Source organism: Pseudopodoces humilis, chromosome 7 (assembly GCF_049639895.1).
Source record: "Pseudopodoces humilis isolate 2021_Gansu_Grassland_sample_001 chromosome 7, ASM4963989v1, whole genome shotgun sequence".
Taxonomy (NCBI): Eukaryota; Metazoa; Chordata; class Aves; order Passeriformes; family Paridae; genus Pseudopodoces; species Pseudopodoces humilis.
This window is the reverse complement of record NC_142206.1, coordinates 52,667,171-52,684,308: the sequence shown is the minus strand read 5'-3', so window position 1 is coordinate 52,684,308 and position 17,138 is coordinate 52,667,171. Positions and strand designations below refer to the sequence as shown.

The window sequence follows — 17,138 nt, the reverse complement described above, 5'->3', positions numbered from 1 at the left end:
ACGGATTGGGCAGCTGGACAGGAACAGTGCCGGGCAGAGAAGCACCAGCCGGCACACGCCCCTGCACCCTGCCAGCAGCTCCCACTCCTTTCAGCACACTGGCACATCTCAGCCTTTAAAGAGATGCTTTGGGCACTGGGCACAGGTGGAAAAAAGGCAATCTCTGTATGATGACTATTAGCCAAGCCACCTGGACAGAAGAGCAAAGTGACCGGCTGTCAGGGGAATGCACGTGTCAGAAAGGGATGCTTTGGCCAGCGAAGCCCAGAGACAGTGGCCAATTGCTAAAGTGAGCTTTTACTGCCTTCCAGGGAGTCTGTATCAGCTTGTCCAGTTACCCAGCCAACAGCAACTCTGGTGATACCTGCTGAAGACAGAGTTTCCCTTGGTGACACAAATAATCATCCTGATTTGAAAGCCTTGACACTTGTCCCTGTAATACGAAATGAATGTGTGCCTTCCAGAGCAATACAAGCTAGATCCTCTCCAGTTATTTCCTGAAAATGCCTAGCACAGCTATCCAGGAAATCCCACAGGACCTGGGAAACATATTTAACTCCAGATGTGAGATGTGAAAGTGCTACAGAAAATTTTTAGGAGCAGGGACGTTTTTACAAGACACTCAACCACTTCACACTCTGATGTGGCAAGTCATGCAACTTCTGTAGACAGAGAGGGAGAGAAAAATGGAGAAAAGACTTCAAAGAATAAGTGGGAGGTCTATATTTTCAACATGAAAATTAATGCAAATCTCTGTTAGCTAAATCTAAGTTTTTCAAACCACAGGAATTCAGTGGGTTTTTTAAAAATTGCAAGCTTTATCTTCATCAGTCTTCTGTATCAGTCTTTCCCAACACTTCTCCACTAAAATAATGAAACCCATTTCTACTATTCCAAGACGATCTGTCTTGGAAAATGTTATCCACAGTAACCAATACTAGGTTATACCAATATCAGCTGAAGAGAGCTACCATCTTTACTGTCATTTTAAGTAAATAGCCTTTTGATGCCTTCACATTAATTTTATTACTGTCTTCTGCTCTTAGAACCTACGATTAGCATCTCTAATTATTCCCAGTTTTGCTGGAAATTTTGCTGGCTATCTCAACTTCAGTGCTCTTGTTCAGCAAGAAGTCTTTTTGAGCATGAGTATCAACCACTGAAACTCTGAGTCAAGGATGACAGCAGAATCATTTACATAGAAGCCCTTGCCCATCCCAATCATCTGTTTATATGCTCACAGGCTCTGTCTGAACAATTTCATAAACTTTCAAGTTTTTGTACTTGTAGAGACAGTATGTGGTTTGCCAATACAGTAAGTCATGAGATTCCCTGCCTTCCCTTTCCGAGCAAGTATTAGTGCACGAGGAAACTCCACAGAATTCAGGAAAGTTTCCCAGGCACAGATCTACTCATCTCCCCAGCAAGTTTTGAAATCATTGTCAGTTAATGCAGGAAAGATTAATACACAATCCTAGACTACAGGGAATAAAGGAGAGGTCTGTTCTCAGACCAGGACTTCCATCCCTAGGTTACAAGTACTGGCTAAGATCAGTGGCCGCTGGCAGTCATCCTCTGTTTACTGCCCTGACAGCCAAGGTGCTCATCTGAGAAATGCAAAATGATTTGCAGCACAGTTTTAAGGTAAATAACTGTGGGTATCAGTTTGCCTCAGAAAAGCACATGATGGTTCAATAGCTCATTAATAACTGCCAAGACATCCATGAAGCAGAGACAGAGCAGTCAGCTGGAAACTGCACTGCAATCAGGCAGCTGTCCAAAGATAAGCCAATCTTTTTAATGTTGTTTAGGGGCTCTGAAAGTGCTCAAGAAGCAGTCACCAGAGGAAGCATAATACTCACTGCCAGACTCCCTTAGAAATGATAATGGTTTTGTTTTTCTTCTTTTGACTCTTGGGAACTCCGTGTCCACAGAACACAGGCTACTACTATTAGGAACAGTCAGTTTTGGGAAAAGTAGTAGAGGAGAAAACACAGAACATACAGAAAGAAAGAAGCAGTTCTAGGCAGTGGCTTGAAGTAATTTCTTGATGCTTGCTGAAAAATATTTTAAAATATTCAAAGGGTTGTTACCTGCTCCATATTGTATCCATGCTTCTCTTTAGCAATGGCAATATATTCATCCACTGAAAAACAAAGAGAAGGTGTGAGTGCATTTCATGTAATGATCTCATCATCTCCCCTTCCCTTTCCCAGTCTAAAAGCCAGATCTGCAGCTCTGACTTCAGCCCTCCACAAAGAACTCTCATGAACAGCAACAGCTTCCAACAATTCAGAAACAGAAGGAAACATAAGAAAAACTAAGTATTTTCCTTAACAAGTCTTAAATGGTCCATGATATCTAATCTAGTTCCAGTACTTCTGAAACATGGCCTATAGTACTTTATTGAAACTGGAGACATGACTGTCAGCTGCTTTTTGGGGTGTGTGTTGATTTCATTTTAAGTTTTTTATTGGTTGGTAGTGATTTTTCTTAATAGCCCCAGAGCATTTTTTTTTTCCTTAAGGAAAAACATCCCCAGACACAATCCATACCTTCCAATACTGCCAGAATTCTAGTGTCACATGACCACTGCAGGTATCTTGGTAAATTTTTCAATTTTTACGTCTCAGCAGTTTTTATCTTGGACCAAACTCCACACGCTTGTATTATGCCCCATGAGCTTTTAATCTTTACAATGTGCATGTGCACTGAGAAGTTATATTTTGTACAGATGTGACTAAACCCAAATGTCTTTCACTGAGAGTGACTGAGCCCACTTTATGTGCAACATCACCCATTTGAGAGGAATGGATCAAAGTTAGTAGCAGCACTGGTGTTCTGAAGTCTGTGTCCTTATGCATGATCATTATTAACCACACTGTAATGATAGTAACACCCTTGAAAATGAAAAATTAATCTAAAAGGTGAGACTCCAGCTTCACCTAGTGGAGTGGAAGATGCTAGAAGCACTGGTTTGTCTGTACGATCCCAAACAACAATGCTAGTACCCTAACCTAAAACTGGTACACACAGACGAAGTTTTCATCCCCCTACAAAATTTGGACTTCACAATGAGTCACATATCAGTGAACCCAAAAATCATTCCCTCTTCTTTTTCTACAGATACCCAGGGAGGGATGAAAGCAAATTCCAGTGCTGAGCACCAGACTCATGGAGAGCACGCGCAGCAAGGAAATGGTTCTGTGCGCTCTGCAGCTAAGAAAGCCACATTTCCTACAGGCTGGATCTCATTATTAACTTCAGCTCTCAAATGTGCTTCTTGCATATTTTCTACCTTTGTAAACACTCTTATGGAATAGTATGGCATTCTTTAAAGCTTTTTCTTCAAGCTGGGACAGTCCTCAATTATTCCTCCAGCTTATTAAACTAAGCTATAAGCTCAAAAGGTACTGGAAAAACAGAAAGGATAAATCAGAAAACACACAGCAGGAGAGCACCAGCCTCTTATTTTCAGCTTGTCACTAATAATAAGAATTTAGATCTAGGTAGTTAAAGTAGACATCCCATCTTTAGACTACCCAATATGACATGTGATAGTATAGTAATCACAGACCTTCACCTGGAAAGGAAAAATACAAACATTTTGTGTTAATTTTCACAAAAAAAGGTGTTGTAAAAGAGAGCCTTGTTAAGTGCCCTGCGAAAGTCCATGAGAATACTAATTCAGCCATATATTGTGGCAGGAGAAGAGCATGCTGTAAACACAAGGCACAGTTCCACATTAGCAAGGACATTCCATGAGGTTCTTGTCCTTCCAAGATCCCACATGCACACATGACAACTCCCAACAGGCTGACAAACCTGTTCATGGCCCCATGTTCTAGATCCATTCAGTAAAGTTTTCTTAGCCTGTTGAAAAAAGATCTAGCCACAACCATTCATTTGCACTGCTACCACACAAACACATCTGTCTCTCTAAGGAAACAAATTATTTCTAAGAACCATGTTGAACGGCAATGAAAACCATCTCATCTTGCAAAAAACCTTTTCTTGTACAAGGGAAACATAATAATAGTTACAAAGGCAGTGGAGATACTTGGGACAATGACCAACTTCCTAGGCTGAATTTGCTGCATTGTCTAATAGAACACTATTTTTAAGAATGTTTATTATTTAGGATGTTTCCTGAGGGTTACCAATGCCTAGTATGAAGCCTGAAAATCAGCTTAGCCAAAGGAAAAAAAAACAAAACAAACTTGCAAAAACACATCCCCAAGCAGGGAACATGATCCAAAAGAGACACACAGGGTAAAAATGGACAGAGAAGGGAGCTGCCTCATATACACACCATCCCTTCCCTCCCCATGCCCAATGGGGCAGGGAACATCAGTAGGGTGGGGGGCAGAACAGCAACTTCAGGTGCTTACAGAGTTATAAAACCACATCAAGAACAAAGGCTGCCAGGAAACCATACATGCAGCATTTCCCTGTAGTTTAGCTAAATGCTCTCTGCTTCCTTAAAAAACAGGTATTGCACATGCAGTGTTATGTATTTCATCTAAGGAGGATGTGAAGGAAGGAGGAGGGAACGGAGCTGAATTCTCTCAAGTCCAAGGCTGAATTAAGCTCCTGAATGCTAAGTACTACTGCATTAACTACTGCGCTTTCACTGTGGAAAGATCTATAGCTCCTCATTTGACTTCAGCATCTTATCCTTTAATATATACACAGAGAAGAGATGAGGTTGTCCTCCTTTCCAGCATATTATCTTTCTTATGCTTGATGTTGTTAAGTAATGAAAATATACTTGCTCCCAAAAAATCATTACAGCATTTTCTCTCCTAGCTAAGCAAGAATATTAGCAAGGTCCCTACATATCAACAGGATTTCTCTTCAAACAAGTCAATACACCAGTGAGCCAAACAGTAGATTATGAGTGACTAGACACCATGAAAGTAAGCTTTCCGGAAAAGATGCTTTTACTGTCACGGTAGGTTCTGTAACGCCTCAGTATTACAGCTCATTGTTACAGTGGAGGAAGAAAAAGAAGAAAAAGGCAATAAGGCAGTAAACTGACCATGAGCACACAGCAGTAGTACTCCTAAACACTAAAAGAGTGTTTGTGGGTGAAAGATGGACAAGGAGTACTCTCCTCTTGGCTTATTTCCTGCCTGCTTACTGCCAATCTAGCCCCTTCTGCTCGTCATTACTCAGCTAATTGTGAGCTCACTCGCTTTGATGCTTGCACCATCCAAGAGGAATGACAGTCCCTTGAGCAATCCTTCCGATTGCTCTTTATCTTCCCCCTCTGTATGAAGTAAGTAAGGAAGAGCAAGCATGGCACCAGCTGAGTCACACGGCCCCTTTAGTCTCCCATACCAGTAGAGCCTGGAATTGCCATAAGCTCAATGCTTCACATGCCACACCAGATAAAGAAGTGTCCTCTTCCATCTCTGCCTTTCCTCTGCACATGTAGCAAGCACAGGGCAGCAGGCACGTGAAATTCTGCTCACTGCATTTCAGTAGCATGCAGTCACGCTCAGCGTGTAACCCAGCAATCTGTTTAGACACCACAGGTCAGAGCCAGAGGAGCCTGCAGCAGAGCCCTGCTTATACCAGAAGAGATAGCTTGCCAGCACAGCTCTGAGCTGCTTTCCAGAAGAGGACAAGCAAGAGCAGCAGAGCAATCCCAGCCCATTTCCCCCAGCATAAAATACACCACCAAGCACTCTTCCTACCAGCATAACTTTTCCCTGAACAGGGTAGATAAAAGTATCCTCACCTCCCATCCAACTCATTTCCCTACGCCAGGAAGATATTTCCATACAGAGCAGCCAAAAATACAATGATACTTGAACAGAGACAGTTGTGTGACACAGGAGATGCATTGCTCCTGTGAAGGCTCTTGTTGCTACTAGAAACCAGATGGGGGGAGGGACAGAGAAGAGAACCATACACTGTATTTCTTCACCTACTTGGCTACATTTCTTCTCTTGCATGCATTTTAGCTGTGTTGGGGTGAGCAGGATCGCTCTGTTCACCCCACACCCAATATGGAGGGAGCACTGGCCCAAAGAGCCCCTTCCTACAGCCAGTCATGCTCAGGAAGGCAGGAGTAGCACAAGAGGCAGGGATGTAAAGGGAACAGAGCCTCACATCCACACTGTCACCTGCAAAGAGGGGTACAGAGTGCTCAGATGCTAAAACACATCTCCTGAATAGGAGATGACTGAAGGACCCCGGGTGTAGCACTAAGACAGTCAAAGAGATAAGGGAAACGGAAGGGAGTGGCAAAGAAAGCACAGAAAGATGCTTCTACCCCCCTGCCCTCTAGAGAGGGGGGTTTGACAAAAATGGTGCTCTTCATCCCCTGAATTTTGTGTTCTTGTTCCCAGCCAGCTTTCTCATAAAGACTTGCCTTTTGCTAACCACTTCCCTGCAAAAATTCTTCACCAGAGGCAAAAGAAAGGAGACCCTCTTGGCTGACACAGGAAAGGAGGAACAAGAGCAAACAACTGCATTGCTGATTTTCAGTCCCACATCCTTGAACAGTGAATTGAGACGTAAAACATGAGCATTTATTTCAGGAGGGTGGAACTCTGAAAAGAGAAATGCCTGAAAATAATGATTCCCCTCATCACCATTTGATCACATTAGGATCTCTGAGTGGGTCCTCCTGGATAATTTCTCCCCCCACCCAAATTGCTTCTCAATGACCCCGTAAGGATCACATTGTGTTCAGCAGACTCAGTGACCCAAGGCAGGTTTGCAGCATGAGCAAGTGTGCTAAAGCCTATAGGAAGCAACAGGAATGCAGAGGTAGAGCTGTTGCTGCAACCTCAGTTCACCCCTATTACTAGGGTACTGCAGGAGCTCTGAACACTTTGCATATTACGTGATGCAATACCCTGACAGAATAGGGTGAAATGAGGACAAAAGCAGCATCCTTTGCAGCCTCAGTAATGTGCTTCACAGGGTTTGATCAATGCTGGAACCTGCAAGGAATTCTGGATGTTGCTATACATCTTTCCCTCCCCTCCATCTCCCTTGAGAATAGGGAAAAAAAAAAAAGAAAAGAAAAAAAAAGAGTCAAGACTCAAAATAAATCAATACTATATAAAGAAAATAAGGACATGTAGACACACACACGTGTGAAACTTTTCCAAATTCCAAAACATAATTACGATGGTACGCAAACAACGGAGCACAGTTTTCACCTCGCCTATAAAAATGAGCAGCTGCATTGCTGTCCCGCTGCCCTGGCAGCACCGGTGGAACACTCCTGCCACCTCGTGGTTCCAGCTCGGGACTGGAAGATGCCAAAAACACACGAGTCTGCTCCATTGTCTCCCTAAAGTTAGCTGCAACTGGAAGCAGGGGAAGCAGGAAAAGATCCTGAACAAAATCACTTAAAAGAAACTAAACCCCACCTGATCTTAGAGGTCATTCTAACCTTAATTATTCTCTGTTCCTATTCAAAAGGTTCTTATGCCTTGGATGAGCTATTTCCTCTTCTTGGTAAGATGTGATGTAACAAGCAGGAGAAGAGCAGGGAGACAGAGCACAGACGTGTGTTTTGTGTCCTGTGCTGACCCATCTGTGCAGGCACACAGCCTCCTTTAACACTGTTTCTAGGAACAGAGCACTAGTTACACAGACACAAAGGCTGCTTAAAAAACACTTCAGGCAACTGAAGGCTAAAGAGGATTCAGGCTTCAACTCCACTGCATCTGCAGCAGGTGAGGATAAAGTCTGGATGCAATTGCAAGGCAAAGGAAAATGTACCCCTTACTTGGAGAAGCTTACTTGAATAGGACCAAGAAAAAACATGCTGCAGCAGGGAACAGTAACTTGAGTCATGGGACTCCACCACAGTATTTATCAACCCCCCTGTTGCTCAGATTTTATTTGCCTATCATCTCTTGTCCACATACCAAGGACCATAGGGTGGCACTGCATTAAAATCTCCTATGGCAGCAGCACCAGACTCAGCACCCCTATCTCCTCCATCCACATCTTTGCGCTTGTGAACACAAGCATCTGCCTGTAATGCCAGGGAAGCAGACTGGCAAACTGTTCCACCCGAAAACTCTTTCCCAGCACATCAGTTTCCTCACCTAAGCATGCAGTTAAAAGTCATACAAGCACTGACTGAAAGTATGGAGATACTCTGGCCTCCTAGGAAGGGCAGTCCTGGACCATCTTGTCACCAGCCCTACCCACACAGGCTGTCCCCTTGTCCTTTGCTAGCTCTGGAGCCCCTCAAGGCACTGACCACCACCAAAGCAGAAAGCTATTCATACAAGTTTTATACAGTTGTGTATCATATAAAAATCCTTTTTGTTGGGAGGTTGCACAAGTTTGAGAAGAGATGAGCCCTCCTAGTTTCAGTGAGGAATGAGACAGGCTCAGGCCAAAAGTGTGACTCATTCCTTGCCCCAGCACAGCACAGTGGCAGGGATGAGCAGGTGGGTAGGAACAGGTTTATGTAAACTTGCACTGGTGAGGAAAAAGCTGTTCACAGAACCACACCTGGAACACAGAAACTGCAGCCTAAGAGAGAATAAATCAAGGAATAAAATGAAGAGCCCCACTGCTGGGAGATTTATCCCTTCAAAAACCCTAATACCTACCAAGAGTTTCCTTTGTCACACAAAGGCAATGAGTCCTCAAGCAGTGCACACTAATAAACTAAAAAGAAGCACCGTATCTCCTACCTCCTTTTTAATTATTTTTAATACTGTTCTTTGCATGGCCTGCATCTAAGGACAAGTTCAAAGCTGAAACCTCAGTGATGGTTAAAGACACCAGATTTTGCTACACCAGCTAGAAGGCTGTACTACAGACACTGGTGTAGTGACAAATTAGCGTAATTTTTGTGGCTTGCCAAAACTACATTAAACTCCTTACCAGGAAAGGGCCTTTTGTTAGTACACATGTAACTTCTAAAGCCTTTACCAACATATGTTCATTCCTGAAGTCGCACCCTCTCCTGACACCATCACACCATGAAGTCTCCACACACTGTGCATATACACAGGGCAGCGGGTTAATGAGGACTGCCATAAGGAAAGCCAGACGGATGATGCTCTCTGCTGCTGTTCTCCTTCAGAAAGGCCATGTGGGTGCCCGTGGTAAGGACATCCATGGAGGATCCTCCGGGAAGAAAAACTGCTTCTTATACATCCATCACATTCAACCTTCAGTTAGAAATCTGCTCTGCAAATTAGCAGAGCAAATTAGTTACCCATAGCATAGTTTGCCATGGCAAACTGAACACCACTTTACTGGAGGGATGGCACAGGTTTAAAAATCTACATAGCCCAAAGCACCACAAACCCAGATGTTGCCAGATGTCCTACAGAAAAGGATGAGAGAGATCTCGCAGGGCAGTAACAAAGAGGAAATACTGTCTTTGGGATCTAGCACAGAACAGGAAGAGCCAAATGGGATAACCATGGGACCTAAACTGTGACCATATGGAATCTGAGCATGGCTATCATTTAGCATGGCAAGCCTGATCCTAGATCAGACACAGACACTGGACTGTACTAAATGTAATTATCAGAGTAATTGATATTGGGTTTAAAGCCTATGTGAGTACAGAAACCCATCACACATTAGCTTCTGGCAGGGAGAAAACACTCATTCCCATGTATGACCTTCCAAGACAGAAAGAGAAGCTACAGACAGGATAAATGCACACAGCAAACACCTAAACAACAAAGAGAGTTCATGGCAGAATAGCTCTTTGCATTATTCAGTACAGTGCTCTCAATTCAGTCTGAGAAGCCCTAAAGCAAGATTTATTCTGCTGTCAAACCATGGCTTGGTTTTTACTGGGAGATTACAGCCTTGGATTATACACTTCAACTACAGGCAGTAACACACCCAAGCAACTCAAGTAGCAACATTATCAATACAGTCAGAGGTACAGTTATCAATACAGTTAAAGAGGTAGATTATTTTAAAAAAGATTAAAAATCATCATATTGTTCAGTGCAGGGGATTCTAACTTGGGTTAGAAGAAATCTCCTTTGCAGATTTTTTTTATAGAAATTATCATGCTCACTTCTTGAGAATGCCCAATCTAGTGAATGCTTACCAAAAGCCATATTTGCTGATTTGAACAAAAAGAAAATATATATAAAAAATAAAAATAAAACAAACACCAAACAAACAAAAAACCAAAACCCCAACAACACCACCACCACACCAATTTGACGAACACTAATGACAGAATCAGTATGGGAGACCACAGAGTCAGGCTACTAGCAATCCAATACAAGACTTCAGTACCCTGCCTAGGAACATTCTCAGCTCTTCATCCACGTCATGCTTTATACGTTGAATTTCTTGGTCTGCAAAATAGTCAGCACGAATACCATAGAGCTTCATTGAGTAACCTGCTGCCAACCAGCTTCAGAAGCCACCAAGGACTATGCAGACTGAAAACACTAAAGACAGTGAAACCTTCCACAAGGTCCATTTTCCAACCTCAAAGAGATTTTGAAAGCCCCTAAAAACCAGTGCTATTATACTCTCTGTTGCTATAAGAATGCAGACTAATGAAAGCCCTGTATCAGAGCCAGGCTTCCTAAACAGCATGTGTAACTCCACTTCCTCACAACACAGGGTCTTTGTGCAGTATGAGGGCACACACACAAGGGGTATGCAGGAGCAGAATAGCCATCAGGTTCAATTACAGCTCATTATTATTGTTACTGATAATAAGGCCTGTGACAAGAAAGGAGAAGCCACACTGACTCCCTTTATATTGCAAAAGAAATGATCGATTTGTCCCCTGGGTACCTCCTTGAGAGATGTCACTTGGGCAGAAGGGAAGCATCAGGCAAGCCAGCAGTCAGCAAGAGAAAGGAGATAATTCTGTCACACAGTGGCTGCCCTCAGCAGATGTGGATCACCCTACTACAGACAGGTCAGCCTTTGGGAGATACTAACACTCAGTGCATCCGTTCTTGCACTTATCTACTTCCTATAGGCTTAGAAGCAGAAGAGTGGCAAAGATGTGTCTGACCTCTCAAAAAAGTCCATGCAGAAAGACAGCATGGTTCCACAGCCAGATTTTGGATAACATCATCCTTACAGCACCCTCTAACCAAAGCAGTAGTGTCATGTTGACAGATATTAAGGTACTAAAATACCTGTCAAATTAAGTCAATTTAGAAAAAAACGAAGTTACAGATTCATACAGCACATGCTGAAAATTGGATTATATGCAGACTCTCGGCCCTCAAGGCTAACCCTAAGACACTCTATGGAAAACCTTATGATAAACCAATGTTACTAAACAGACCCTGGGATATCAGTGGTGGGTTATCATGGCTTTTAGCCAGGAGTTATAAACCCAGTCCTTACTGAGAAGTTATTATGTATATACATATTACCACTAACCCTTGCAGTGCTAGAAAATTCACTACAGCCCTACCACAATTTGAACCTGCACAAGAAGCACATGAACAGGGAAGTAACTTAATGCAGAGTGCAAAAGTAAGAGTACAGCAAAATTAAGTAGTAGGAGTGGTTCCTAATTAGAGCACATAATGCCACAGCAAACACAATGATGAGGGAAGCTCTGGCACATGTCCTGGAGAAAGCCAGGCTGCTTTGCCTCCTGCACTAGCAGATCTGTAAAGGTCACATTTGGCAGCATAGGAACTCATCATGGCAAGCTGTTACAGCTACAACCTCCTCAAGCACTCCTCCACGGAAACATCTCCCACAAGAGCTCCTCCCTGCCTGTGCACAGCTTCCATCACATACCTATAAACACATACCTGCTGACCAACTTTGCTCTGAGGAAAAAATTTTAAGAAAAAGAACTTAGAAAGTTACCCTCAGTTCCCTGACCCTTCCTATTTTTGGCTCACAGCTACCATAAGAGACCAGAAAAAACAATCTAGTCCTCTGAAATGCCCCAAGCCTACCATTCCCAGCAAGACTGGAGCACACTCAGCCCGTCCCAGGGCTGGGCCAAGCAGCGTGAAGCAGCTGCAGCCTCCTAGTTCTCGTCATACTGGTCCTACAACTCGCACAGCGCTGATCAGGCTGGCTAAGGCTGCTCCCAAGCACATTTCAGATCAAGGCTCACTGCCAGGGTAACTCTTAACACAGCTATCATCACTCCATTACATCCACGTCATCCTGTCTCTAAACTTCTCTTAGGAAAAAAAGCTTCTGAGCGCCAGCATGGGTTCAGTCCCACAGCAGAGGCAGCCAGCATTTTCAAAGTGGGTCATCTTGACACGTTTGAAGAAGGCCTGGATCACGATGCAGTGAAAAGGAGGAACAAACAGGTGGCAGGAGAGAACAAGGCACATGAAGAAACTGGTGACTACCTCCCCCCTCCCAGCAGCAAAAATTCCTCCAGGATAGCAAAGCTACTTTAGGTAAGACATCCTTTTCCTGGATGCTGTCCAACACATTCTCTTTTTCAGGCGCTTTTTTTTTTTTTTTTTTCCCCCCAGGCTTTGGGGAAAAAAAAACCAAACAACAAACCAAACAACAAAACACACCAACACAATCCAGTGTACCTTTGTTACAATCCATCCAAATACACAGCCTAGTTCTCTCAAACTAAATTCCTTTCCTGACTCCACTACTGTGAAAGGGTTAAAAAATCATCTTAATTTAAATATGCATTCAGGATCCAGAAATATCAACCTGCAGCAATAACGATGAAAGAACTGCTCTGAGACTTCCACACAGCGCTGCAACAGCAACTAGCACAGCAGATGACAAACAAAGGGGAAACTGCTGCTAAGTTTGAGGCAACTCAGCCATTTCAGGGATACCCATAGCCCTTAAATGCTGGTTAGCTTATTTTTGCTATTCATAATACCACTACTATAAGCATCAAAAGTTTCCTTAATTAAAACAAAAAAGTGCATTCTTTCACCTTCGTCTTTTGAGCATTTTCTGAAGCGCAGTGACTGCAGCTGCTGGGAAAAGTGGCCATGACTATTATTTCTACAGCTAAATTTAAGCAGAATCTTAAATTAAGCACTAATTCTTTCATTTCTTAATTCATGGAGACACATTCTTCAGCTACTGTATTTACATCCAAGCTTCACAGCTGCCAGGTTCGCTGCATAATATGAAATTTGGATTAGGGATAAACATAAACCCAATTCTGCTTTAACATTAATCCTTTTTGCTGCCACTGGGACAGACAACAAACTGATCTTTCTAGGTAAGGAGCATACACAAACAGCACAAACCTAAGTTTGGATTTTTTTGCAATCTTCACTTCAGCAACAAAAGGTCAGCATGTACCTCCAGGAGACAATCACAATTCCTCAAGTCCACCCCTTAGAGACCTAGCAGCTCTTTTTTCACTGCTCATACTTTTACCACTATGAACAAAAAAAAGGAAACCAGCACTTCAACAAGTAAAATCTTGGACACAAACAAGCAAAAAAATCCCTAACAGGAGAAGCACAATACATATGCACCTTCCTTCACAACCTCCTACAGCATTTAACCAACCACAAAAAAACCCCAAGCATAAGCTCAGCTAAGAGTTCAACAATACTTTTTTTCTCTCTGGTAGCAAAGCCTAAGCAGTTCCTACTCTCCCATGCCTGGCCAAAGTGGCTGCACTTTTACTGAGCATCAACACAATCTTTTATGGGGTCACAAACTAGGTCACAATAGAAGATGGGGGGAGAGTGGATCCAAAATAAAACAACAATTTTTCAATAAAACAACAGTTTCTAGGACCCTGTTTAGGGCATGATGGAGAGAAGGGTCTTAAAAACAGCTTTTCTGATACATACAAGACTATATCCTCTGCCTCACTGCTGCTGCCTGAGGAAGAGTGCCTGTGTGCTGGGGAGAACGTGGCTCTCAAATATCTCTGAAGCAATATTCCCTTCCATTTTACATGCATCCTGTAAATAGGGGCTTTATTTTCTAAAGGGGAGATTTTAAGATCAGCACTTTCCCCAGTCTACACTCTCCCATTTGTGGTTTTCTTCTCATATTTATTTATTGCTAGGGCACTCTACACCCCATGGAAAATGAGAGCTAATGATGATAGTGACAGAGTCATATGTTCACAGAATTCACAGGACAAAGTAAGTAAGGCAATGGGAAAAGGCTATGTCCAAGCAGAAGCTCTTCTTAAAACAGGTATGGCTCATATACACACTGAAAACAGAGACCAGCCACACAAATCACCATCAGACACATGCAGGAAACCTTAGAAGACATTTTCGTGTTCTTTATTCTGATAGACATTTTAAATTAGAGAATAGACAAAATAAATTTCCAAGCTTTCTCAACATTCTCTTTAGAAGAAAAACTAAAGAGTAATCCAGAGTCCATTTAATGCAAAGATAAATATACCTTTAAAGATATATATATATAGATATATATATATATCTTTAGTATACCCTTGAACTAAAGGTAGAGACAGAATCTGGCCACTTTAACCTCCAACCTGCCCTCAGAAATTCCGGCATTCACCATCACAACAGTGAAGAGCTACCAAAACTCACTTCCACCCTAAGAAGGCTTCTGACACACTAAGGAACAGGGCACACTTTAAAACGTGGTTGGGACATGGGCTTTTCAAATCCTGAATGCCAACTCATAACTTCTTAGGGTGGAGTACCACATGCTCCCAGTTACCCAGCCAGTAGCACAGTTAACTAAACCTTGCCCATCCAAACACCACAGGGTTAATATCTTTAGTAACCATAGCAACCAGCACTTCTTCCTCCATCAGAGCATCAGCTGGCACATTACTGCCTTCCCAGCATCAGGTTTTTGCAGCACATTTAGGGACTGCTCCCTTTCCCCCCAGCCACAGGGTGTGGCCAGGCACATCAGGAAGATGTTGGAGCACTCAGCTGTTTCACCTAATTCTGGCATTTCTCTGTTCCCATGTCCCCTGAGTCTTTCTGTTTCCCCTCCACAGAGGGAAGGAGGATGTCTGAATTCCCCCTCATGTGCACCAAGGCAGGCAAAAATGTAAAGCAGGGAGCCAGCTGCAGCCTCTAAAGAGATGCCACAGGATAACACAGGAAGGGACTGGTGAATGTTGACGTTGGCAATGTCAATCAGCCATCAGGTCAAACAGAAGCAGCACTGCAAGACCAGAAGATTCAGTTGCCCTCCATGATCCAGTGTCTCACAGGTATTAGAAACAGTATTTGCCTGCTCAGTGACACCCCATAAACTGTAAATCCGCTGGAGACATCCACCAAGATACCAGCGAGAAAACAAAACGCCCATCTAGCAGCATACACATTCTGTCAAGAAGAAAGACCAAAAATTACTTTCAAAGCAGAGCTTATCACTAGCAAAATAATACATCTTTCCTTCTTGTAGTTCACCTCTGAACTGCAGATGCATAAAAGCAATAATCACATCCTACCCTCTTGCCTGGTGTCCGTGCCTCGCTCCTGGGCAGCTGCTGCATGCCAACACTTGCTCATTTCTAAACCAACCCAAAGTCATTTTTTTGGTTCCACTCACTGGCGCACTTGGCACAGAGAGAGACACTGCTGTTTTATTAATAGCTTCATGCTGGCCCAGCTCAATCCTGTGCAGGGTTTCCACAGCATCATTACAATGCATTTTTCACTATCTCCCCTCCTCCTTCACCACGTGCCACTCCGAGAGAGCAGATGCCTGTCTTCCACCTAGCTGTTCCTGCTCCTCAATGTCACCTTGCTCAAGGCATCATTCTTCCTGTGTCCTTCCCCACCCTCTGTGACAGAGCCAGCACAGCCAGAACAGCCACCCTCCATGGCTCCAAGTCCACAGAGCCTCTCAGGAGTCTCACTTCGAGAGCAAGCTCTTTGTGTGAGGTGTGACCTGGCCACAGCACAGGGAATTTGGAGCAGAACTAGAAGGGAGCAGTTATTTTAAGTCCAAATGCTCAGTTACTGCATAGTGACATTTCTTTCTTTCATCTTCAAAAGAGATAGGACAAACTTCTAGTTCTGGGCTAACTTTGTGACTACTATGGTGGCACTGCTATGCAAGTGACCCCTAAAAAGGCAGAAGTATGGAAGTGGATATGGACTGTGCTGGCAGCTTTCAACTTTGGTATTAATACGGGCAAGGCAGTAAGTGGTTTGTATCCAGAATTAATGGTTAACAAGGCAGAGGATAAAAGAAATCAGCAATGCGGCAACACATACTTTTGCTTTCATCTTCTCTGTTGCATCCATCACTTCATGACATCCAGGTAAAAGGTTTCTCCAGTGTGACTAAAACATTTCTTCAGCACACAGGCTGCATGGGACCCAAACAAACTGTGCGAGCCTGGAGCATCAGGTACACAGATATCCACCAGGTCTTGGCTGACACACTGGTCTTTCTGGGATTCATTTCAACAGCTTACAGGAGACCTTCCCATAACCTCCAACAGTTTGGCCAGCCCTCTGCCAAACCCATCAGGTGCACTGCACTGCTCTTGTCACAGATCTGCTCAGTGTTTTGTAGCACAGATTCCCCTTTAACAAGGGCGGGTTGCACAAGTTCCACTGATTGCACAGAACTCTCCCGCTCATGAGAGCTACAGTTCACTCTGAGGAAGAGCTAACATGTGCTACTTCCATCTTCATGCACAGCCCCAGCCACAGGAAGAGAGAAGAGTTCTGTAACTTTCAGGCACAGGATGGATTAAAGGCTTTGGAGTACAAACAAAAGTAATCACAGGTACCAATGTGCTGCTGATTGGAAAGATTTGTTCACCCACACTTCAGCCTGAAGAGCAGTACTGAAATGGATGTGTTAGCTGGGACTCACAGACGAACAGCCCAAGGGGCTACACCAACCTCCTGGAGACCACAGCTCCTTCCACTTCCAATTTCACATTGCCAATTAATGATCTTCCCCACCAAGAATAATACATTACAAAACCCCATGATTTAAAAGGGCATCAAGAAATACAAGAATCTATCGCTTCCCTGGAGAACTTCCAGCAGTCAGTCTCAAAAAAATGCCTCCACATACTTGGACATTTCACTTCAGTCTGTGTGGGCTTATTTTGTAGCCATCTATTTGTATTATGTGTGTCTCTTATTATGTCAAAATTTCTCTTTGAGAGAATAATTGACAATAGTTCCCCTTTCAGTCTCTTTTCAGTAAGCTAAACAGATGGGGTTTGCTTCAGCTTCTGTTTCCAAATTGTTTCA

General features: G+C 43.3%; 1 protein-coding gene across 1 annotated transcript in view; it reads right to left on the bottom strand.

The window, feature by feature from the left end:
- Window positions 1-17,138, bottom strand: part of RCOR1 (REST corepressor 1) — an 82,334-nt gene that overhangs the window by 21,252 nt on the left and 43,944 nt on the right. Inside the window, exon 4 of the mRNA XM_005520115.3 lies at window positions 2,094-2,146. Coding sequence (XP_005520172.1) covers window positions 2,094-2,146 — 53 coding nt within the window. The remainder of the gene's footprint in view (window positions 1-2,093; window positions 2,147-17,138) is intronic.